The following is a 24,713-nucleotide window of genomic DNA, read 5'->3' on the forward strand; positions in this document are numbered from 1 at the left end:
CAGTAATTGAATCTAAAATCACATGTTACCCTTTACATTTCCTTTTAAAAGGAACATTGCCTCAATAAAAGGCAATGTTGGTAACTTAAAAAAGTTGTTGTAGTTAAAAATGTATTGTTCTTTGCTATTTTGGGTTTTATCATCTGCTATTGATGTTTATTGTGTAGGAACTTAACTTTGGAGATTTATTTAATTTAATATGTATTTATGTATTTTTCATATTATGTAAATCCTTGCTAATCCTTGCATTTCCACTCTTCCCCACCCTTTATATTTAAACAGTTTCCCTCACTTTAATTCTGTTTTTGATTTGATCAGTTTGTCCTGATCTGAATGTATGAAAAGTATTAATAAAAAAAGGCTGACGGATGCAGCATCTCTTTTTACAGTCTTTAACAGTCTGATGAGGAGAAGGAGGTTAGGCCTGCCTGTCCATGTCTAGTGGTAGAAACCCCAGAATTATGAACAGAAAAGCTTGTGGTAACCCCCTCCTGTGGCTTGAAATGCCATAGAAAACACATAAAAGTTTTCACAATCTAGAGCATTTACACACCAGTGTTTTTATATGAATTGACTTTTAAAACCCACATTGCCAATGCTAGTGCTAAGTAACTTTTATAGCATTACAGGTGTTCCTCCTTAGTGTTTTATAACACAAACCAAGATAAATTTATTAGCTATTGAGATAGGATAATAGCAAATCTAAAAATGCTGTTTTTTTCAAATGCCAGCACAAGTAAGTACTACTTACGTTTTACACAAAATTATTTAACTTAAGATTTGTTGTAACAACCAATGTCCTCTCTGGGTTGCTGCCAAATTAAGTGTATATGATTCTTAAATCACCTCATGGTAAACAAACAAACAAACAAACAAATAAATAAATAAATAAATAAAAGATATAAGAGGGAATTAAATTTGTAACCTTGAAGAACAAAATGAGCGATTTATTATTGCAGATATTTCATCATGTTTTGGAAAAAAAATGTAACAAAAAAATAACAGTAGGAGAGGAAATTTAATATTTATTTTAACCGGAAATAAAATTGTCATTAATATTACACATTTTGCTTTTTTTACTTGATCCGTACTCCAATTTAGGCCATTCTCAATTACATCTACTCTTGACTTTGTGCGTAAGAGAAAAGATCTGTTATGGGTCCCATTTTCTGCATTATTTATTTATTTATTTTCATGTAAACTGCAGTCTTCATATAAAAACTTGATGATTGAAAATTTAGACCAGCGTTTAGGGCCCAGTTAGATGTGATCAGGATTATCAAGTCCGCCCAAACCTCAGCATTTCTTCAGCGACATGGCTCGACCACGACCGCGGGAATACAAGGCAGGAGATCTGGTTTTCGCAAAGATGAAGGGATACCCGCATTGGCCAGCGAGGGTGAGTCTGTGCTGCAGCCGGACTGAAAGCGCAGAGAGGCGGCGGTGTTTCCACAGAGCGGCCGGCTGACTGCACGGTTCTCAGCAGGATGGACTGTGTTGCTGAAGCAGGTTCTCCTGGTGCCGTCAGTCTGTCTGCTGGCATGCTAATGACGGCTGGAGAGGAAAACGGAACATTTGTCCGCACCATTTTCCCTGCGAATATTTTGGTGAAGACAACATTTTTAGATATTTCAAGAAACGAGCGGAGAAAGTGCTTGAATTGTATCCAATATTCCAGAATATACAAGGCACCTGACCTGTAGTTACCTTAGCACAGGTAACTACAGGTCTGTTTTTACAATGTTAAACGTTGCACTTCATTTTTTTGGTAAAACCTGCACCTCATGTGTACATGCGCTCATGTGTACTGCAGCCGACACGAACAGGTCTGTCATGTCATTTTAGCGACTACTGTTAAGGTTGCCTTAAAATAGTAGTTTCCGACGTTCTTTTTTTTTTTTTTTTTCTTTTAGCACACCCAGGCTCTTTTTTTAACACTTAAGAAAAAACATTTTGTGAACAACGTGTTTGCAGAAGGTGGATAACTCTTCTCTTTCCCGTTCTTTCTTCGGGAATCTTAGAGGAGAGTATAAGGTTCATGGGTTAAAATGTGATCTAAATAGCGTAAAAGAGAAAAACACTTTATCAATTCAACTCAATTGTAGAAAACTAAAAAAATACAATAAAAACAAACAAACAACAACAACAAAAACCCCAGAATGTTACTGCTGAACAACTTAATGAACAAATTACTGTACTGGAAATAATTGTTTGTATGCTTAGGTTTTATTAATTGCTATAAAATGTTTTGAGTTTTTTTTTTCCCTGAATACATTCTTATTTGTATTTCTTAAAATAGGTATTAGCGATTGAACTCTGGAAGCTCTGGTAATCATTAAGTACAGTTTCCACACTTTTCCATATCATTCTGGTTGTGTACTTTGTGTTGTCCTGGTAAAGACAGCTGCTTGGAATTAATGTAAAGCTAATTTACATTAATAAAATATAGTAAAACTGAACTGCACATAGTCTGTGAATAAAATTCTAACTTGTGTAATCTACATTTAGGTTTTTTTTTTCTCTCTTCTGTCATTCAGATCGATGAGCTTCCAGAAGGAGCGGTCAAACCTCCTGCCAACAAATACCCAATCTTCTTCTTTGGGACCCATGAAACGTATGCACATTTATTTGTTTGTTTTCAAACAGAAAAGCTGTTGTTATACTTAAGGTGCTTTATATTTAACGTTCATCCAGTTGTCACATATATAGTTTGACGTTCTACTTATTTGCTATTTCTATATACTGTTTTTCTTATATTCTTTTGTCGTTGTACTGTTTTTCACTCAGAAGCATACACAAACACAATAATTTAATATTTATGATTCAGTGTTTAACCTACAAATGATAACAGACTGAATTAACTTCACTGTCTCAGTATGAAGTAGTTCTCGTTCATTAATATCTTTTATATGATTAAAAGTTTTTAATAAGATATAGATCATGATGTCATGCATCAGTTAGCATACTGACTTAGTATTTCCTTGAGTTCATTTCTTTCCTATTCTGCTTGGTCTCAAAAAGACTTTTAAATGTGGCCAAACTATGAAAAGAGCTCTTCTCACTCACATATTTTCATATTATTTAGTTGTCAAATCTAAGCCAGTACATTTTAATTAAAACATGTTTTAGTGATTATACATGAGGGAATAATTTGTCAGCTAATGGTTTGGTTGAGGTGAACTATAGTGAGGTTTGGTATATGTGAATGCAAAGGGGAATGTAGAACACTCCAAAAGCAAGAAGGAGACTATAATCCCAGGGCATTCTGGGTATTCTATCAAAACAACCATGCAAGTCTAACACTAGAGGGAGAAAAGTCTCGTGGTCTTTTGCCAATTTTAGACAAAAGAGAAATACTTTGATTGCTAATTTCTGACACCAATCTGTTTGTGTTTACATTTCTCGAAGAAAAAAGTTGTGCTCTGTGTCTTTTTCAGAGGTTTTTCTGTGGTTTCCTTCAATGTTGCTTGATACATTCCCACTATGGGTAAGGGAGGGAATAGATTGCTGAATGGGGTTAGTCTGTTTGTCAAAGTAAAGCATGAAAGAGAACCGCACCAGCTGAAAATGTAACAAATGTTGCAATTTTGGTCGCCAATCAAACCAAATCTATGTAAGTGTATTAATGTTCCATTCCTCCATTGATAGCAATTGTACCAATAATATTGAAGTTGTGACAACAGCACTATTAAGTGTAACAGAAATGCAGCTCTCATGACTTCCAAGTTTGTTTTACTTTTTGCTTCACCGCCCTCCTTTCTATCTTATCGTAACTATAATTGTTGCCCATATGGGCAGTGGGCAACAATTACCACAGTCATCCTCACAGAATTTGGTGTGGATCTGATCCTGCATATGGGAGTTATAGCTGTTTGAAATATTCTAGGCAACACTGTTGATTTAAATTCCAATATAATCCAGTTCAGTTGCTTATAGATTGACAAAAATTATGCATAAGTCAGTTAAATCTAACTATACACAAATGACAAGATAACAAAATTTGCCACTACCATAGTCTCTGTTTTGAGTAAATAACACAAAATGGCAACTTTGTTACAAGGCATTTCGGAAAAACACAACATGTTACGATATATTAACAGTGAATTAAACAGTTACGGCTGTCACAACTGAAAAAAGTGCGGGGGACAGAGGGCACAGATATGTGAAGGGTGAGAGTTCCTACTGTATCAAATCAAATAGGAATAACAGAAAGTTGGCCACTCTGAGGTAAAAGTAAATTTAAAAAATAGCTTCCGGTCCAGGTGGGGGGCAATTCCCCCAATGTCCACCCATGTCACCAGGCCTGTCACAATGGCTCCAAGAGGCTTTGTTTTTGTCAGTACTGGATTTCATAATCCTCAGTCAAAGCAGGGCTTTGGGCTGATTGTTTCAATGTTCATAGGAGGTGTTGTGGGGGAATTAGGCCTCATCCACCAAAGTTTTGACTGAATGAATCTATTTTCAGAGCTGGATTAGATGAGATCTATCATATTCAATTAGAACAAAACATATGCCACAGTGGTGACTTCAGGTTTCGCACCACCTATTTGGGTAGGTCTTCGGAAGTTCTACAAGTATACCAAACTTCATACCTTTATGATAACATAAGGTAAACAAGGTGGAGTACTGAAATTTTCAGGGGACACTGCATTGCAACTGCACCTTTAAGGGTACATGAAGAAGGTAAAGTTCTTTCTTAATGTTTCTTTGTTCATATCTTAAACTGAACCATAAACACACTTCTGTTTAGTGATGCTAAGTAGACGTGCACTCAGTACAAGTTCATCATTCAAATAAATATTAGCATTGCTAATTTTAACATTCTCCCAAAATTAAGTACTACCCATTAAGGCAATCATTTGAACACCACACTAATTACTTGTTCATACAAATACATTTACTCAATACTCATATAGAGCAAAGAATACTTCCCTGCATGTTTTAATTCATTTTCCCTTTTAGTGCATTCTTAGGACCAAAGGATCTTCTGCCCTACAAAGACTATAAAGACAAATTTGGCAAGTCAAACAAGAGAAAAGGTTTCAATGAAGGCTTGTGGGAGATTGAAAACAACCCTGGAGTCAAGTTCACGGGTTATCAGGTCAGTTGGGAACTTGCATTATCCTTGGTTCAAATGAAAGACAGAACAACTACACAAGGGGGTTTCAAAGCAGAGCTTGTTTAATGGTACAAATAAAAAACTGTTCAATCAGAGCCCATTTTTGTAAGAAAGGCATACCTGTCTTAACCTATACTGTCTGACATACAGGCCATGCATCAGCAGAGCTCATCAGAAACAGAAGAGGGAGGAAACACTGCTGATGGCAGCAGTGAGGGTGATGACGGTGACTCTGTTCAGGAAGAAGATAACAAGAAAAAGTTGAAGGAAGACAAGACTGGATCCAAAAGGAAAAAAGCACCATCTTCTAAGGTATGATGTGACAATAAGATGCAAGTTGTAAATTAAATGGAAGTCAACTTTATAGCTAGGACCAGACACCATATTTAACACTTATGTTATTTTATGGCATAATTCAAAAGATGTAGTACAGAATGCCTGGATGTTATAATTGACCTTTTACTATGCCATTGCTTGTGCAGGTACAGTAAATATACCTTCATTTTGTTATTGTAGTGTTCAGAATTCTTCTGGATGTTTTGTATGTAGTTTAATATCAAAGGAGGATTTTGGGGAATTTATAATATAAAATATGTGAAGAGACACCAACACACTAGATCAGAAATCCCCATTCTAGTAATGAATAAGCTCTGTTGTATTTTCCATTGGTTTGGTTTTGATTTTCACAAACTTTCTATTTTGTTGAAATATGAAATGTTATAGAACAATAACTACAAGCATGGGCTTGTTCCTAAATATATTGAAAAGCCTGCAGTTTGGTGTGGAGTCGAATGTTTGACTTGTCTCGAAGTCAACATTTGACCTTGCCTAAATCTGTAACATCTGACATGTTTAGATGAAAGATGAAACTTATATCTGAGAGTTGGGTAACTGCTACCATTCCTGGTGTAGAGTGATTTCATGACCTCCAAAGTTTCCCCCAGAAAACTTACTAAGCCCAGTGGTCGGGGCCCCAAGGCGGTCTACCGGGGTTTTGTATTAAAAGATGTTAAGTTGACAGGAACTGTAAAATATTACTGGGTAATTATATTATTGGAAGACATTGCAGACAGTACTTAAACCCACAACTATATAATCTTAAAAACAACAAATCAATAAAATACAATTAAAAGAAATATGAATTATTTGCACTTCTGTTAAATCCAAATTAAGTCATCAGTTAGTGGATCTGAAATCATAATGTTATGATGATCACATTTAAAACCGGCCCAAGGCATAAATGAACTAAGAGAATGTCAATGCTGCTAAATTTGATTTAATGGTCTCAGCATAAATAAATTAGAAGATTATAAATTGTTTAACACTTAAATATAAGATTTTAAGGAGCTGGCAAGTTTACTTTGTAAAAGTTCAAAGACCAATCCTCATAGTTAGATTGTTTTGTTACCATCGCTACAATTTGATGCTATAAGTTCAATCTTTGAGTTTTAGCTGTTCATTAATACATCTTAGTAAGCTTAATAAGACTTCAAGTAGACAAAGCAATTGATATGCATTGTATTGCTGCAAAAAGTAAAACAAAATAAAAGCAATAAATAAGTCATTCAGCTTGCAGGGCGTAGCGCACAGTGCACTGGCTTTCACCCATGTAGGTGAGCGCAAAAGCTCCTCTACAGGTTGACCCCTCAGTCCACTAATGCACCAACTAACCGGGAACTCAAACTTTATCACTGCAGACAGAATCAGCATGTTGAGATGAAAACGCACATATAATGCTTTGTTCACAAAAAAATATTCTCACTGCACGTTCAAGGTGCACCTCTAAATGTGCTCCTATGAACGCTGAGCGCAGCTTACATTGAGCGGCGCGAGCAAAGCAAGCGCGATGGATTTAAACTTGATTCCTACCTTGATGAATTCTACAAAGACATCCTCTTCCTCACAGGGGGTTTAATATAAATGTCTATATAGCTGAGCCACGCAAAGCGTGACAGCCCGCCAGTCCGATAATACACTGGAGGAAACTCTACCTCAGTTACTACAGTTTGGAAAATTAACTGCACCAAGTGAAGAAAGATAAATACTGTAAATGTGCTGAGAGCATCAACTCAAATGACTGAAAAGCAATTTACTGTATGGCATGTGAGTTGTATAGAACAATGATAGCCTCTGACTGTGTACATTTCTGAGAACTATACCAATTTGGCCCAAAGGGTTCTATAAAAATTTAAGACAGTTTAGCACTGTGCCACCGCCACGCCCAGTCATAAAAAAAAAAATACTATTTACATTTTCCAAAATGTAGCAAAGATACAATATTTATTTATGGTGTCTTCATTTTTTGTCTTCATTGGCACTAAGTTAGTACTTTATTAATTTTGCCTTCTTTATTGTAGTCTGTCATTTTTAGGATTTAGGGACCAAAAGTAAAAAAGCTGCTATTTCTGCTGTACATGGAAGCAGTCACTCACATTCAGCTCCCTTCTTAGCAACAACAGTTGCCTAGCAACTGGTCTCCATTGTGCAGAGCACATGTGGTGCATTTGAAGGAATGTGATTCTTTTTAGGAGCACTGCTCTCATCATATAATAACATATGAGTAGAGCTTTTTTCCCTTAACAGATAAAATAATTTGAAAACGATTTACTGACATTATACATGAATATAGCACACTGTATGGGGGAATTATTTAGTTCTACAAATGGTTGCCTTTCTCAGTTTTCTCCATAGGTTTTGGCCTTCATTCACTGGGATGTCCCTATAAATTTTAAGTTAGTGCTTTGCTATAAAAGCTAAGCTGTGACATTTCACTGCTTGATTAGAAAATGCATTTGCTGTTTTTACGTTTTTATGACAAGAAAAAATGAAGAATGTTTCACATAAAATTTGAGTTTAGCTAAAGTTTCTGTACAAGAGGGAAGTCACATTTCTAGGCTGATATGACAAGATCTAAGTAATGTAAATAAGCAATAAGGAAATCTTCAAAACAGACTCATGAATATCTGTAATTTTACTTTCACTGCTCTGTATGGCAGCTGGGAAACACCTAAAACAATCAGGCGATCGTCCCTAAGAAACACTGGTCTAACATGTAGACAATAAAGTTAGCTGCAATTCATCTTCTGCATTTTATATGCCGACACATATATATATATATATATATATAGATATATAGATATATATAGATATATATATAGATAGATATATATAAAAAAACTTGTTAAAAATGGAAAATTGAGTCTGTTTATATTCAGGTCCTATCAGGCTGACAGCTGAGTAGTAGCTGGTGTTCTACTGAATGTTTAATTCTCTGATATTCGTGAATGTATCTTTGCTTTCTTAACTTTACCATTGCTCTTGTCCATATGACAGTGACAATAAAGAGCAAATCTTTGAAATCTACTTAAGCACATAGACTTCTGTTATAGTACATGCAATATTAAATAAATTATTTAGTAATTCTACTCAGATCAATTAAACAGCTGATTCATGATAGATATGTCAATATAATTTACAAGACAAACTGATCAGAATTCAAAATAGAAATACATAGTCAATTCAAACATATATGATTGAATGATTCTTGTATATAAGAAGATGATTTACACATTCCAGCTGAGATGACGTTATGTTGAGAAACACACCGGGTAGATCATGATGTGCTTGTCTTTAGCAGCAATCCTCAAAACTGTCCAGGGTCTCATCTGAAGAGGATGACCAGGACAGGGATGGCAAAGATGAAGACCAAAAGAGTGACTCGGAGGGAGGAGACCACGACAGCAACTTTATCCAAAAGACTACCGACGCTAAGGTGGGGGTCCTAATGATTGGCACTTTTTAAAAACATTTTAGTCTTTTTTAAACAAAGCATCAATCTAATGACCTGCAAATATTTGAGCTGCCAGTAGCTCTTGAAAAGCTCTTTTCAATCTTTGATCTGCATGTGTTTTCCACTTCTTGGAAACTAGCTGGTAGGTTAACCTGGTCCACTTCTGGTATATGCTTCATTTTGGAATAGTCACAAAACTGTAATGTCCATGTGGTGACAGGATAATCTGGGATTACAAATGTTTAAGGTAGTTCCATAAAAATCAATGACAGCAGTGGTGGCTTGCAAGTCCTAGTAAGAAGCAAAGAGGAGCTCCATTAGATTCACAGTCCTGCTCCATGTTCTGATAGCACACCCAGACCAGTTACCGTGGTTTTATCCAAATGTTCATCATAATGTTAATTTTCTTTCTGTTATAAGAATTTATTTGGCATTAGTGGCCTTTATTTGACAGCAATGTGACATGAGAAGGAGGAATGTGGCAAAGGAACCAAGGATGGAATTCCAACTCAGTACGGCCTTATTCAGGTCTTCAGCCTCTGGATACAGGGAGCCTGCTCTAACCGCAGTGGTTTTAAAAGTGAAATTATAATGCATTGTTTTGAACTAAGTAAACCTCTGCAGGGGAGAAGCTTTTACACCAAAAGGAAATTCAATTAATATGCATTATGTAATATGAATGCATTGAGTGCTTCAGATTAACCACATCCCTTAACTACTACTACTTTATTTGTAAAGTACTTTAAAACAACACTAGCTGCAACAAAGTGCTGTACAGATAAAAATAAATAAATATTCAAAATATGGAAAGGGAAAAAAAGACAACAATAGAAACAATAAAATGCAATAACAGAGGTAATAGTAAAAGTCTCAACATTATCCCATAATATCCCATAATTTGGGAGTGACAACACTAAAAGCTCTGTCTCCTCTGAGCTTCAAATGTTTGCAGTCCCCATTTTTTCAAAATATTATGAAACGTTTGTGGCTCTAAATGAGTTTTACTTTGCCAGACTGAAGACAGAAATGGCTTCTCACATTATAAAGGTTTTAGATCTCTGAATTAGGACCTGAAAGTCTGTTGGACTAGAGCAGAGACCCAGGGGTCCTCAAATCCAGGCCTCGAGGGCCGATGTCTCTGCTTCAGCACCAGAGTCAAGTAATGGGGTTATCAGCAGGACCCGGGAGAACTTGACTATATACTGAGGAAGTAATTCAGTTATTTGATTTAAGTGTTGGACCAGGGACACATCTAAAAGTTGATGACACTGACTCAAATATTTCGGACTCGTGTCATACAAAGATTCTCTGTTTCAGTCACTAAGGCACACACAATTTCCCAATGACAACTACAACATTACAAGTAAATTGACTTGAATTAAAGTGAACTTTTTCATTTTGTTAATTTTAAATATTTAATTTTGCCCATGCAGAACCAGCTGCTCATAGAAGAGCACTGAAGGAGAGAACATGCCAGGAGGATCCCTCTTTGTAGCGATGATGTTGGAGAATTGAATCAAGTACCTGGTTTGTAATGTTCAGCAGTCACTGACTGCAATCATCCCCTCCATCTCTGTGCTGGACTCTCATTTTGTGTATGTGAGAAAGTTGTACCATAAGAGCTTCCAGAATCAAACCTGAGGAGAAAATGAGGGCAAAACTGGGCTTTCCATTTGTCAGCACTATTGGCAGAGCTGTCAGAATTCAAATAAAGGCTTTTATACTTTTCAACATATCTTGGAATACAATTGTTTATATTATTATGGTTGATTTATACATTTACACAATTACATCTAGTCTAGTCTTTGTGCTTACTAAGCCTTTCTTCAAATAAAACAAACAGAATAGAGAAGAACTGCTACTGATTAAAAACAAATCAAAAGACATCAATAAAGTGTACTATCTTTAGAACAACGTGATTTTACATTTCTCACTAAAGAGATCCATCTGGGACACCTTTTGTCATATTCTTTTTTGGGTGGGTTTGGTTTTTTGGGAAGTGGTATGTGATCAGGAACCTCAACGCTCAGCTCTGACTTTTCACATTATTTTGCTTAACTTGCAGTTGAATGGAGTCCAGGATGATTTTGCAGTTTTATGAAGACAAACAATCTGAAACAGTAAGCAATGTGAGGAAGCAGCCAATAGCTTACTGTACAAATGTAATGGTGCGTTGACATCAAATGCAAATGGTAATGGTAATGGTATTTGAACTGTTTGGAGTGTTTGACATGCCGAGAGCATCGAGAGCGTCGAGTGCGTCGGACAAATAGGCCGTCAACGGAAAACAACAGGTAGAGAGATTTTGACACGCCCTTGATGTGGCTCCACATAGACTTTGATCCAGACACGCAAACGCTAGATGTAGACCAAAATTTCAAGCGTCTCCATTCAAAGTGCACACATGTTGAACTTGAAGCATCAGACACATTTGGTGTGAACACACCATAACTTCTGTCTCAATTTGGGAACCTTCCAGTTTACATTTGATTGTCATCTCTGTGATTGACTGTGATTATATAAACAGTCCAGAGTAGGGTCAGTTGGGAGCTCAGTAAAAAGATGGACTCCATGCCAGGCTTTTGACTCTGCCTTATAATTTTGTCAGGCAGATTCAGGTGAACCTATAGATATTCTGGGCCCAAAGGTAGACACATCCCCTGGCTTACTGTTTGTCTGTTCTCATCCTAACTCTAGCATGCAGTTGAAGAAAGAGGCAATTGTGGTCATAGACAATTATTTATCTCTACACCCAAGTCAGTGCTTTTCCCCCCTACACTGATGGCTGTACCCACTTTTAGATAGGAGCCGAAGTTTGAGGACTGTTTTGGCTCAATGATTGAGGCTTTGACCCTTTAACCCTTTGGATTTAAAGGACTGAACTACCTCGTCTCATACTAAAGCTTCTACAGAGTTCTGCTAAAGAGCTAACTAAAACAATTTATAAATGAGCTTTAAATGAATTTTACTTTAAAACAAAACAAAACAAATAATACCATCATTGTCAGATAATTTAAAAATATATGTAACATTAGGTCAACATTATAAAATAAAATTATTCTGTATTGGTTTCTAAAATATTTTATTATGATGCTGAACCTCAGCATTCCAACTTTTGAAGCATATTGTCTATCTCATACCTCAAATATATTTCTGAAAAAGTCCAGAGCTTCAACTCCCAACCTCTTTTGGAAAACATCCTAATATGGCTCTTGAAAAGCCAGAAATGTCAACGTGATCATGTTTAAATTTGTATGTCTTCATTGTCTTTATACATTTTATAAGTTGTACTATTTGCTTGTTGTTTTTCTTGCTGTTGCTTTTATCTCTTTCACATCAACTAGCCAGTTGGAGTAAAGAAGTAAACTAATCATCTGGCTATAATCGCCCATACGTACTGCTATTAGTCCCATTTTTAAGATAAATTAAAGTAAATCTTTCCCAGACTTAATGTTTGCCTCTCCCACGCTGATGGTATTCCACTGAGGGTGTAGGGAAATGTTGATAGATTCATAGGCTCACTACTCCAAATTCCGGACTTCACCATGAATTATATGTTTAACTCTGTACATTCAGACTGCAGAGTGCTATTGAAGTCAAATATGGGCAAGTTAGACATTTGACCTTGACCTTCAACATTTGCTTCCCTTGAAACTTTCACTTACATTTACTACATCCTGGTACCAGTAGTAGTAGTAAACCTTTACATCCTCCCACATTTGACTGTTGTAGATACAGAGAATAAAAACTGAAAGAACTTGATTGAAAAGATCAAGTTATTATTATTTATAATTATAAATAATATTATTTAAAATGATTTAAAAGCCAACATTTGGACATTTTTAAGAGGTGGTAAGTCTGCTACCTCTTAAAAATGTCTAAATGTTGGCTTTTAAATAATTTTTTTGATGTTGGTCAGTAATTTATTTAACTCATCTAAAGTCAAATAATCCTACCACAAAAGTGTCAATGATTCTGTTTGAATAATATAATTTCTCTTTCAGTTTTAGTTTGTAGAAAATATTGTCGGAAAAAGAAAGAGTGAAAGGACTGCACGTCGTACAGACAGCAGGTTAGGTTTTCACCTTGTGTTACTGTGATGTATCAGCCAGCTCAAAAACACATTTGTAATGCTGAAGCTTTATACATTCTTTGTTTATGTACATCCATCTTATGGTTCCAAAGTTTTATGAACCATAATCTTGCCACACTACCTAATGTGTTCTTGTATCATACGTATATCTGTTTCAAATTATGAATGTGAAAAATTTGTTTCCATAGAAACTTTGTACCAAAACTGTTAGACTGTGGATTGAAAATTATGTTTAAAAAGTGGCTTCTTAGAAGGTAGTGTGTGAAATGTTTGTTACAAAAGTACGTTATTGTTACAATAACATGAGGAAACCATAAAATTGTGTCTCATACTTCAACCAAGCAAAACAGCCAGATGAAGTTGTGGATATTTTTACTTTTAATTCACAACCACACATTATGTATTTAGTCATCAAACTATTTATACTGGTCTGCGTACCAACTTGTATTATATTCATTATATCTGCTGTGTCTGAAATTGTTTTTCAGGATTGCCAACTTGCCCCACCCCTCACAGTTTCTCACCCACACACACACGCACACGCACGCGCACACCCACACACACACATATATATTCTAAAGTTCAATGACACACTATATTGCCAAAAGTACTTGCTCCTCTCCCCCACATACATGTCAGCTTGAGGGACATCTTAATTCACAGAATTTGATGATGTTCCAAATGTTTCTTCAACCTGTTATGGGAGTTTTTGACTATTCTTCCAGAGGGACATTTGTTAGGTCAAAAACCGACACTGAGCGAGAAGAACTGTGTCAAAGTGTCTCTTTAATTCATCCCAAAGGTTTTAAGGTCATGTCTGCCAAGCAATGATCCCCTCTATTACTCTTCACTCAGTTCAGACTGGCAAATACCTTTCTCCTCACAACTGCCAACTCCAGACTTGCTAACTAGATTGCTAGATAGAGGTATAACTTATCACTACAGAGAACACATTTCTAGCGTTAAAGAGTCCAAATAGACTCTTAATAAAAATAATAATTAATAATAATAATAATAATAATAATAATTAATAAAAAAATAATTATTAATTAATTAATAAATAATAATAATAATAATAATAATAATAATAATAATAATAATAATAATTATTATTATTATTATTATTATTATTATTATTATTATTATTATTATTATTCTCACGCCTTCAATAGAAATCGTTTTTCAATAGCAGAAGATCCAGACCTTCTCCCTAACAAGGGCCTGGTTAACTGAGCTCCTGAGGGCAGAAACGTTTGGTTAGTCACCAGACCTGTGTCATGGATTCTATACATCTGTTGCAATAAAAGTAAATGGAACACTTGAATTCAGTGATATGGAGTAGTTACCTAGTATTTTTGGCAGTATAGTGTTTGGTTTGATGTATTGAGCTTGACAGAATTGTTGGTAAGAATCCTTATGTGTGACTGTATTCTGTAACCATCTGACATCATATGTCAAACTTCCTGCTATTTAATCAGAAAAAGATGAACGAGAAAAATAGATAAACAATATGGAGTTCACAACTGGGCTACATATTGTAAGCCCTTATTAACAGTGTCTGTATATTTTACCTTTGATGTAGAATATAGGCCTAGCATTTTATTTGAAAAGCTCTACTACATCTTTTTAATGAAAAAGTAATACTGTATGTGTTGCCCAGTGTCTACAAAATAGGTCACATGATATTTCAAAGCATTCTGTAGTGGCATGCTGTTGTACTTAACATCTATTCATTTTAGTCTGCTATTCTCAAAGAGGAAAATGGAGATTTCCTACAGTATCTAAAGCTGTTACTAACCTTGATCACAGTCCAGGCTTTAAAGATACTTTTTCTCTAAAACATTACGAACATGCGATGTCACTGTTTATACTGAAATCTCTAAACTCATAAGTTCTTGACTAAATCCTGCAGCTTTTAGACTATTTTTTAAATGAGGTAATTCACCTCCTGTATGTTTTTTGTTATATTTCTATGCTTGTGTTTGGAACATATATGCATTATGAAAATTTGTAATTTAATGTAAACTGATTTTGCTGTGTGTGGGAGACATTTATTTGCTAAATAAACACATTGGAATCCATATTTACGCTGCAGTTGTCATTAAACACCTCCAGAAACACTTTCTCATGTTGGACTTTTTAAGGTGTAGGAAAAAAAATGTAAGTAGTTTTGTTCCAAGTAGACTTGATGCAGTATTTATTTATACCATCTGATACATTTCACCTTTAATCGGTCGGTGAAATGTGGCGTTCAAGTGACCGTTGCTGAGCCGCAGGCATCCACCAGAGGGCGGAGCTGAGCCTGGAGCTGCAGTTCCCACTAAGGTGCTCTGGCACAACTGCAGATCATTAACTAAAAATTGATTCTTATTTTTTCTGAGATAAATGGCAGATTTATTATTATTATTATTATTATTATTATTATTATTATTATTATTATTATTATTATTATTATTATTATTATTATTATTTTGCTTTTTCATATTGATATTATTTAAATGCAAATATTTCTTCAATTATTATTTTTGGGTGGGTGGGCAATTCTAGACTTTTCCAGGATGGCTCCTCCCATCTGCAATCCTCCAACACCAGGCTCCTTCTGTCAATTTCATCCTGATCATCATTGTCATCACCAAATCCAACCTGTCCAACCTCCATCCACACTTCCATCTACAGCACAGGTGTCAAACTCCTGTCCTGGAGGGCCACTGCCCTGCAACTCCTAGATGTGCCTCTGCTGCACCACACCTGAATAGAATAATTTGGTCATCAAGTCTCTGGAGAACTTATCTACACGAGGAGGCAATTAAGCCATTTCATTCCAGTGTTTTCTAGGTGTGGCACATCTAAAAACTGCAGGTCCTTGAGTACAGGAGTTTGACACCCAGCAACATCTAACCTCACTCTGCTCATTCTTCTCTGGCTTCATCACCCCATTCAAAGTAGGTCATCAACTTGACTGATTTCTTTAAAATAGGGAGAAAGACAAGTCTAAATATTTATTAATGCATTCTACTAGTTAAAGAAATGTGAACAACAGAGTGGTCAAGGCCTAGACCACTATTTTTATACTAAAATTCAAAAGTATGCTAAAATCCTGGCTGCTGCCTTTTGCCAAAATAAAAATGTAATTTCTAAGTTCCTGCAGGTGGCAGCAAAGATCAAGCATTTAGATAGCTTACGAGTGAATAAAGGTGTGTAATTTACTGTAGATAAAAAAATACTACATATTCTACAAATTGCACCACATTCTTTGCACTAAGCCTCTACACTGAAAGCAGACATTACATCTGCTCCCGTGGTGCCTTATTGTGTAGATAAGTTCTCCAGAGCCTTGCTAATGACCAAATTATTCTATTCAGGTGTGGTGCAGCAGAGGCACATCTAGGAGTTGCAGGGCAGTGGCCCTCCAGGACAGGAGTTTGACACCTGTGCTGTAGATGGAAGTGTGGATGGAGGTTGGACAGGTTGGATTTGGTGATGATCAGGATGAAAATGATAGAAGGAGCCTGGTGTTGGAGAGTTGCAGATGGTTGATCCAGTAACCATAGGCATAAATCCCGGGGGGGCGGGAGGAGCCGGACCCCCATTTCCCTCCAATCTTGCAAAAGTCTAGAATTGCCCCCCCACCCAAAGGGACATGCTTTACATTTCTCAGGGTCAAACTTGGAAACTGATGAGGGAAGCTGTCCATACACATATACTCACAAATGTAAATATTTTCACAGCATATTTAAATAGCTCAACGACTTGGTTGGAAGTCCTCAATTCACACTTACCATGCTTAAAAAAATTAATTGTTACATAACAATTCTAAATTTTGAGTAATATAAAATCAAAACAACTACTGGGTTGTAGAGCTAGTTACATAGTGTCATATTTAAAATTTTCAACAAAAAAATTTACAATAAAGTGTTTTATCTCTCCACTTTCAGCATACAGTAAAAATAGATCGATCCATAAAGAAAAAGAAGGAGGTAAAGACCTAGAACATCTTTTACCCACATTATTGGATTCTGTGTGGTGTGAAGCTTAATTGATTTTGGGTTTGGGATATACATTTTTGTGATTTTTATGTCAATTTTTGTTAGTAGGTTTAAAATATGAAATGCAAGGATCTGTGATAATACAGAAAATTTCCAAAACTGATTGATACCTAAATCTCAAATGTAGGTACCGTCTACAGTGTGTATGTAACATGTAAGCTTTAGAAATGCAGGCAGAAGGATATGTCTCAATATGATGAGGTTGTATGATAATATTTTACATAATTTTTTTGATGCCTGCAGTGGGCCTGTCTATAGGTGTCCCCCGCCTGTCGCTCGTTGACCGTTGAAAGCTTCTCAAAAACTTTGTACTGCAGGTGGCAGTACAGGGAAATTCAGATTTCATGTACACTTACTTGAACACACATGGCTTCTTGTCACCTTCTATGGAAAGTTGATTAACACAGATTCAAATCTCATTCAAAATTTGATATTGTGAATATATCCTGCCAAAAGAAACAATTCTATTGACAAATGTTATGCATGTTTCAATACATAAAGTTTCTCAAAATTAAGCTGTTGAACTTTAACATTGTGGTGTTTGCCACTCTCCATATAAACTGTCTTCAAAAATTCCAGCCAATAAGCATCAGTTTGACTTTCTCGTCCTTTCTTTCTCATCTAAGATGTATCTTATGAATCTCCTCTGACTCATCTATTTTTCAGTATCTGTTTTCAGATACCAACATTCCCCCAAAAAAATTCTTTTAGCCAGTTACAACTTTAAATTTTTGTTGACTTGAGACATTATTTAACACACATTTATATGTTGGTATTTTAGAATTTTAGAAGAACCACATTTTCTGGAAATTTTAAATTTCAACACTCTGTTTTGTCATCTTGTTTAATGACAAGATTAGGTCCCTTTCTATAGCTGCAGCATGACTTTCTGGAGGCAATGGAACCTCTAGCACTGTAAAGATGGCTAAACAAGACAAAAAACACAGACTCACAATATCTGTAAATTGTCTTCAAAAAGTAGAGTACACATAGTATTTAGTACCAAGTTAGCTTTGCACAGATAATCAGACTCTATCTTTTAAGAACCACAGTAGTGGGTCTTAAAAACCACTGCTGTGCTTTAAGAGTGTTTTTTTGACAACTCTTTACTGTCAAAAAATGTGTCACTGTTGGCATTGTGAACAATTTGCCACAACTAAATGGGCAGTCTGGTTTATTTTATAGTTCACAAAAATAGCATTCTTTCCACTTGAACATTTTCAGTTGAATACATTCCTGCAAAGCACATTCTGCAGGCTGTTGTGCACTGCTGAGCCTAGCTATCAAGAAATAATCTGAATTCAATTCACGTCATTTTATTTATATAGTGTCAGTTTACAACAAACATTATTAGGAAGGATTCAATTGGAAAACAGGTTCAACTCATCTCCCATTTACCTACCTTTTATCTAAGCTGACCACTGTCTCCATCCTTATGCCCTCTGCTGCTCCTTCTAATTCCTCTGCTTTTCTGAGCTTGACATCAGGAGAAAAAAAGACCAGCTTTTAATTAGTTTTAGCAACTAGGTAAAACCAGGGTCAGTGTTCCACTTGTCCTTGAAGTTCTGTTTTACTTTTAAATGTACTCAAGCTCAATGGTTTACTCTCACAATGTGACTGCTGTTCATTGATGCACTAAACCCAGATAAATCTGGCTTCCATGGCTGCCAGTACTGCACTGTCAAATTCCATGATCCTAAATAGCCAGTCATAACAATGCCTGCGACCAGCCACAGTGCTTCATAGTCATAAAGGCCCCCGGCACGCTCAATTTATCATACATTTTGCAGTTTCACACCCATTCAGAGAGAGCCCTTCGTGGAGCATTAATGTTGCTTTGTGAAGAGAGCCTTTGACACTCAGCTTGATGCACCTTCCACGGCTTGCATTCATGCCCAACCTGATGAGAAAGGCGCAAAGAGACAACTCTGGCACCCAAATGCGGACTGTTTGGTTTGCGGCTGACACCCTGCGCTCTAAATAAATGATCTAAACGCTCATCAGAGATTGTTTTGCCACTGCTTGCCCTCAGCAATGACATAAGGGGAGGGGTTAGAGGGGCAACATCCCCCCCCCCTTGGCCCCATGGAGGCCAGCCAAAATGAATACGAGGAAATGAGGCAGACATCTAGTAAATAATAGTTGCCATTTTGCCTCTCAGCAAGCAGAGGTTGGGGTTGGGCTGGAGGCAATGGTGGAGGGAGGAGGAATGGGGGACTCTGCATGATATGCCAGGCCCTGACATGGCACCCAGACCCAGAGCTGTCACCCCTGCGGAAACATCACCCTCGCCTCCACAATTTGTGCACTTAACACTTCAGTTGGCACATGACAGGTGCTTATTTCCCAGTGCTGGCTTTTTCCCCTTGCAGTGATGCCTCTGAGCTCCGGGCACACACAGCATCTGGTATGGGTGTCTGTCCATGAAGCTGCTTGCCTTAACAGCTCATCACTACACCAATGATACGTTATAGAACTGCACATGTTACATTTTGCACACTGGCATGGCTGCAGTGGGTTGTAAGTGTAGACAGTAATGTTGTGGGAAAAGAGGTCATATGTTCACAGACGTCCTGAGACTATCATGTTGAATCTGCATTTCATTGCTACATTCTAAAAGACATCTAAATGGGATTCTGAAATTAATGCTCTGACTGATAAGTATAACCACTACCAGACACCACTGATGTAACAGCTGAATACATTCACAGATGTGATCAAGGGCCTTGTGCTATTTAGCACTGCAGAATGCTCTGGTAGCTCTTTGAGGATGTGGTAATGTATTTTTTGTTTTTTTGCCATGATCTTTACATTGAGCTCCAGATTACAAGTACATTATTTGCCAGTTTCACACTATCACTGACATAAACAAAAAATATTATTACTAATTTAGCAGAAACAATTAAAAAAATTGTCATATAAAACTTCACATGTGACAGAGACATGGATGTGTATTAAAACATTTTGCACCTGAACAAATACGAGTCATCAAAAATGAAAACATAGTATTAGCAGAACCTGGCCAGATTAAGAAGTGCTGCATTTTTGTTGGCCATTATCAAAGCAAAAATATTCTACATTAAAGATGTGTGAGGCCTTTAAAGTCTTAGATTTCAAGACTTACATTTTCTCTGGACTCTGTGAAAAAACACTTTATTAGTTTTGCATATCTTTTCCCTATGCATTCCTTCTTGCTAGTCCATAAGTTTACTGAAACATCAAGTGCTCAGCTGAACAGCCTGATTCATCTAGTGTTCTGTTGTGAAGATACAGTTGCAGGATAGTGCAAAGAAGGCAAAGTGATAAAACAATTTAAATGTAAAAAATAATGTTCTGGTTAGCAGCTAAACCTCAATATGTTTTTTCAGATTCGACGGTGAGTTTTTGAAAGCAAGAAGTTTATGATTTCTGGCGAGGCAGAGGTGAAACCGGAATTATTACTTTCAAAGTGCAATGCGACTTAGATGTAATGTGTAATGCAACTCTTTAGAGATGTAGTGAAGTACAAAGTACAGATACTTCCTGTAAGATGTAATGGAATAATGGTTGAAAGTACCTACAATTAAATCTATGTAAGTAAAGTACAGATGCAAGAAAAATGTACTCGTATTCAAGAACGCAGTTCTTATTCTTTGTTACATCCCACTACTGCCTTGCAGGTAAGTTCTTTTACAGGAGGATAGCCAGAGGAGAACATGAGGCGAGAAACGATGAAGGTGAAATTCGATGAACAGTCCAGCAACGAAAGAACCAGGGAATGGAGAACTGTGGAAGGACAAGGTAGAAAAGCACACTGGAAAAAAAGCACGCTGTTTACCACTTTATGTGAGAAATGTGGTATCTGCCTCATGGAACTGCTCCTGTTAAACTACTCCTGTTAAACTGCTCCTGATTGTGACTTATTCAGAATCAACCAGCTGCAGCCAATCCTGCCTGCCACACCCTGTGCACATCCTTAACAAGAAATGGTTGGTGAGAGATTACAATGGAGAAAGGAAGGACATTTGATTTGTTCCAACTGTCGATCTGAAATCTGACATAGTTGAAAACTTGAGTCATTGTCTCTGTAAGGGTTTGCACTTCCCAGAAAGAGCAACACATCATCAGCACATAAACATGTGTTGTGGATTGTATTTTCAACAGGACTTGTTGATGGAACTGAAAGGAGCAGACAATATTAAACTTTGAAAGGCAATAAGTCTCAGTGAGCAGTGACAGCTAAACACACACTACAAAAAGATGAGCGATGAGTATATCAAATTAAAATATCTCAAGTATTTGGAATCATTTTTATTTCATTACATTGTGCCTAATTAAGTTAATTTAATCTTCAAACGGTCAATTCATACAGTAATTGTGAAAAGGTGTGTAAAATAATTTTATTATTATTGGTCTAATTCAAGTTCTGCATATTAAAATATTGTTAAATGTAAAATGTTTGTGATGCATATCTCATTTCAAACAAAACTTTTCGTATTACATTTTTAAGAAGGAAACACATGACAGGAGCCCAAAAGCAAGAAAACCAGCAGTGCACTGAGGGTTCTGTCCACTGAGACAATAATACAAAACAAAGAGAAGAGTGTCACTTGCAAGAGGAATAGAATGTGTCAGTAGGACTACCCAGAATGAATCAAAGAGTAGGAGCTAACACTTCAGGAAGTTTCCCCCCTGGGATAAAATGATAAGACAGTGCCTCAGGCAGTAGAAGACATTGAGTGATGAGAAATAAGAGAAAATATGGCCCAAGCCTTTCCATAGGATAAATCATTGACTACTAACAGACACAATATCCTATTACTGGCAACACAGGAGCCTCCATTGTGATTTAACAAGACGAACACAAGCAGCAGGTCTTTAGAGGATGACAGGATGAGCTTGAGACATTCTGAAATGTCTCAAGCACATGATAGTGAAATGGGACAGAAAGAAAGCAACAAGCACATCACATTCCATATTAAATGCAAGCACAGGTCCACTTTGCTCCTATCCATCACACATTCAAAATGATTTGCACCTGACTCAACCCAAGAATACATCAAGCGACAAATGAAACTGGAAGATGCTAAACAAAAGTTCAAATTGGGAGGAGTTACACTGCTTATTCAAATCATGGCCAAAAAGCAATAAAACTTAATTAAAAAATATGTTGGGTTTACTTCAGTGTCTGGCCTCTTGTTGGGTCTGTTGAATTATGAAACTCTATTTTCTACTCTTCCACTGGACATTTTAGCTGGTTAAGCCTTTGAATGAATACTGGGTATGGTAATTTTCAGTGTGTTTCATTGATGCTACCAGGTCTGCCACTTATTGCCCTTTCCACTGGCTCTACTTCAGCAGCCTTGCTCTTCTCAGCCCTGCCTGGCATGACTCTACTACGAAGTAGTCAATTTCCCACAGAACAGGCTGTACAGCGCCTGCTTCACTGTGGGCACCTAAAGACATACAGTACAGACCAAAAGTTTGGACACAGCTGTGTCCAAACTTTTGGTCTGTACTGTATTTAAACTCCTCCACTTGGGGCAGGTAGTCTTTCCTAACCCAGAGAAGGAATTGTACTCTTGAAGCCAGTAGGAATATATCATCTGCAAAAATGAGAGTTCTCAAGCAGATGGGTTTTATAGTACTTGGGCAGGTCATGGGGTGGGAAAACCCACAAAAGTCAGAGTGGGAAGAAAAAGTTTGTTGGCTGCAAGAAGCCTCCTACCAGCCTGGCAGGAGAAGAAAAAATCTTCATACTTCTGCTTCTTTCTAGGCTCAAGGCCTGGACCATCAACACCTGGCTCCATTCAGGAGTGAATGTTAATTTTCTAATTTTCTATTTCTGTAAACACAGCATTTAAAATGGTAAAAGTGTGCACTGGCCTGTAAAATTAAAACAGGACCAATGTTTCAAAAAAATCACTATTAAATCATTCAAGTTATTTCTAGTGTGCACACAAACTAAATAAATAGTACTATTTTCACTATAAATAATTCCAAGTACAATTAATTCCAAGAGTCATTATGGAAACACTAAACAAAAATACTTCAATACAATATAAATTACATTCATAAAAAAACCAATAAATATACATCACGAAAATTAACTGATTTAACTTAATCAATGGTTAAGATTAAACTTTCATAATCAAAATGTAGAATTTTCTTTAATGAGTTAGCTAATTTTCTGACTAATATCTACAAATATCTGGCTTTGAATGGCTGTGGGAAGTGAATCTGAATTTTATTCTTCATCTAATGATGACACTGCAACCACAAATGTTTCTATCTGACTTTATTCAGATAGAAACAGGAGCGAATGCTAATCTTTTAATGTAAATACAACATTTAAAAATGCAAAAGTGTGCACTTCTCCAATTTCTCATCAGAAATAAATATTTCCCTCACCACAGGTCTTCATTAAGATTTCTTTTACAAAACTTTTCAGAATTCATATAATCTTGAACATTTAGTTTTTGTTTCAAAGTACCATTTTTCTTAAAATCCCAATAAAACATGAAGCCACCAAGGCAAAAATTGTTAGTTACCGCATGATAAAGCCTAAACCCAACTAAAGTACTCAAAACACCCTCCCCCCACACACTAGGGTGTGTGTGTGGGGGATAAGGAGGGTTCTCATGGGTTGTGGAGAGAATAAGAACTACAGAGAAAGAAAGGCAGAAATTAACAGACAGAGAGATGGTGGTGGGGTGTTGTGATGTGTGTTTGTGTAAAAGAAAAGATAAAGGAGCTCCGTCACACTTCCTCATGGCCCCGTTGGTGTCACCTGGGAATCTTGCAGCAGCCGTCCGTTTAAGAATCCTTCTAAAAAATTGGGCCTGATCTCTTTGTTGAATAATGCATCAATATTTTTTCTTTTTTTGTAATTTAAAAAAAGCTAGCTTTTAGTTGCGGTAGTGGGACAGTAATGCCACCTGACAATCGTTCCCTGCAGTCTTGACTGTGGCCTGCAGAAAAAGTCAGACTCCTTGTGATTGACAAGGACAAAAACTGGAGTCGTCCTACTTCAGTTTTTGAATTGTCAACCGCAGCCATGGGATTTGAGAGTGAAGGATGAAACCTTGACATTGAATACAAGACGTTAAGGACTTAAGCATGACAAGTATGATTACCATATCCAGTAAAGTTCTTTAGGGCACCAAGGTTAGCAACAGCCTCAGCAGCACATTTTATTATTTATAACATTGGAGAAATTGAATACTTGTTTGAGGCCACACAGCTTACAGGTGTTTCAAAGAAGGTCTGTACTGCAGAAGTACCAGCACCTGTTTGAACTTCTACATTGCAGAAAATTTTAGTTATGGTAATAGCATATGAAATAAGATAACATTTTTCGCTGTGGTATTCCAAAAGGAAACTGCAATTTGACCACTGGAGATAGGCACCAGCACCCCCTAGGGATAAATGTGTTAAGATGATCGATGGATGGATTGAAATTGCCATTTAAGCAAGACCGGTTGTGAACAACAGCATATCTTACGGAAGTAATAACCTATCATGTTGAACAGTGACACAGTGGTTAGCCCCTTTGTCTTGCAGCAAGAAGATCCTGGATTCAAATCCAGCAGGGCTCTTTCTGCTTACAGTTTATAAGTTTAAACTTTTATATTAGTATTTTGCTTTTGCTTTAGGTTAATACATTGCCATTATCTTTTCTGTCCC

At 36.6% G+C, this 24,713-nt stretch overlaps 1 protein-coding gene and 1 long non-coding RNA gene across 3 annotated transcripts; both read left to right on the forward strand.

Annotated features, from left to right (window-relative positions):
* Positions 1-1,123: 1,123 nt before the first annotated feature.
* hdgfl3 (HDGF like 3) lies at positions 1,124-13,089 on the forward strand. 2 transcript variants are annotated; one of them, XM_044099220.1, is made up of 6 exons: positions 1,124-1,399; positions 2,538-2,614; positions 4,963-5,101; positions 5,270-5,431; positions 8,754-8,891; positions 10,343-13,089. In XM_044099220.1, exons 1-6 carry the CDS (start codon positions 1,316-1,318, stop codon positions 10,367-10,369), a joined length of 627 nt encoding a protein of 208 aa, XP_043955155.1. In that variant the 5' UTR covers positions 1,124-1,315; the 3' UTR covers positions 10,370-13,089. The 2 variants fall into 2 exon arrangements, with proteins under 2 accessions (XP_043955155.1, XP_043955162.1); XM_044099227.1 differs by having other exon boundaries at positions 1,179-1,399; positions 8,757-8,891.
* A 2,800-nt stretch (positions 13,090-15,889) lies between these two features.
* On the forward strand, positions 15,890-21,359 carry LOC122847082. The gene is made up of 3 exons (XR_006373329.1): positions 15,890-15,944; positions 20,708-20,828; positions 20,956-21,359. It is a non-coding gene; the product is annotated as an uncharacterized LOC122847082 (long non-coding RNA).
* Positions 21,360-24,713: the final 3,354 nt, after the last annotated feature.

This window comes from Gambusia affinis, linkage group LG02, assembly GCF_019740435.1.
Source record: "Gambusia affinis linkage group LG02, SWU_Gaff_1.0, whole genome shotgun sequence".
NCBI lineage: Eukaryota > Metazoa > Chordata > Actinopteri > Cyprinodontiformes > Poeciliidae > Gambusia > Gambusia affinis.

Coding starts and splice junctions, on each gene's coding strand:
- hdgfl3 (XM_044099220.1), top strand. CDS start 1,316: ATGGCTCGACCACGACCGCGGGAATACAAGGCAGGAGATCTGGTTTTC. Junction 5,102..5,269: donor TCAAGTTCACGGGTTATCAG/GTCAGTTGGGAA, acceptor TCTGACATACAG/GCCATGCATCAGCAGAGCTC. Junction 8,892..10,342: donor AAAAGACTACCGACGCTAAG/GTGGGGGTCCTA, acceptor TTGCCCATGCAG/AACCAGCTGCTCATAGAAGA.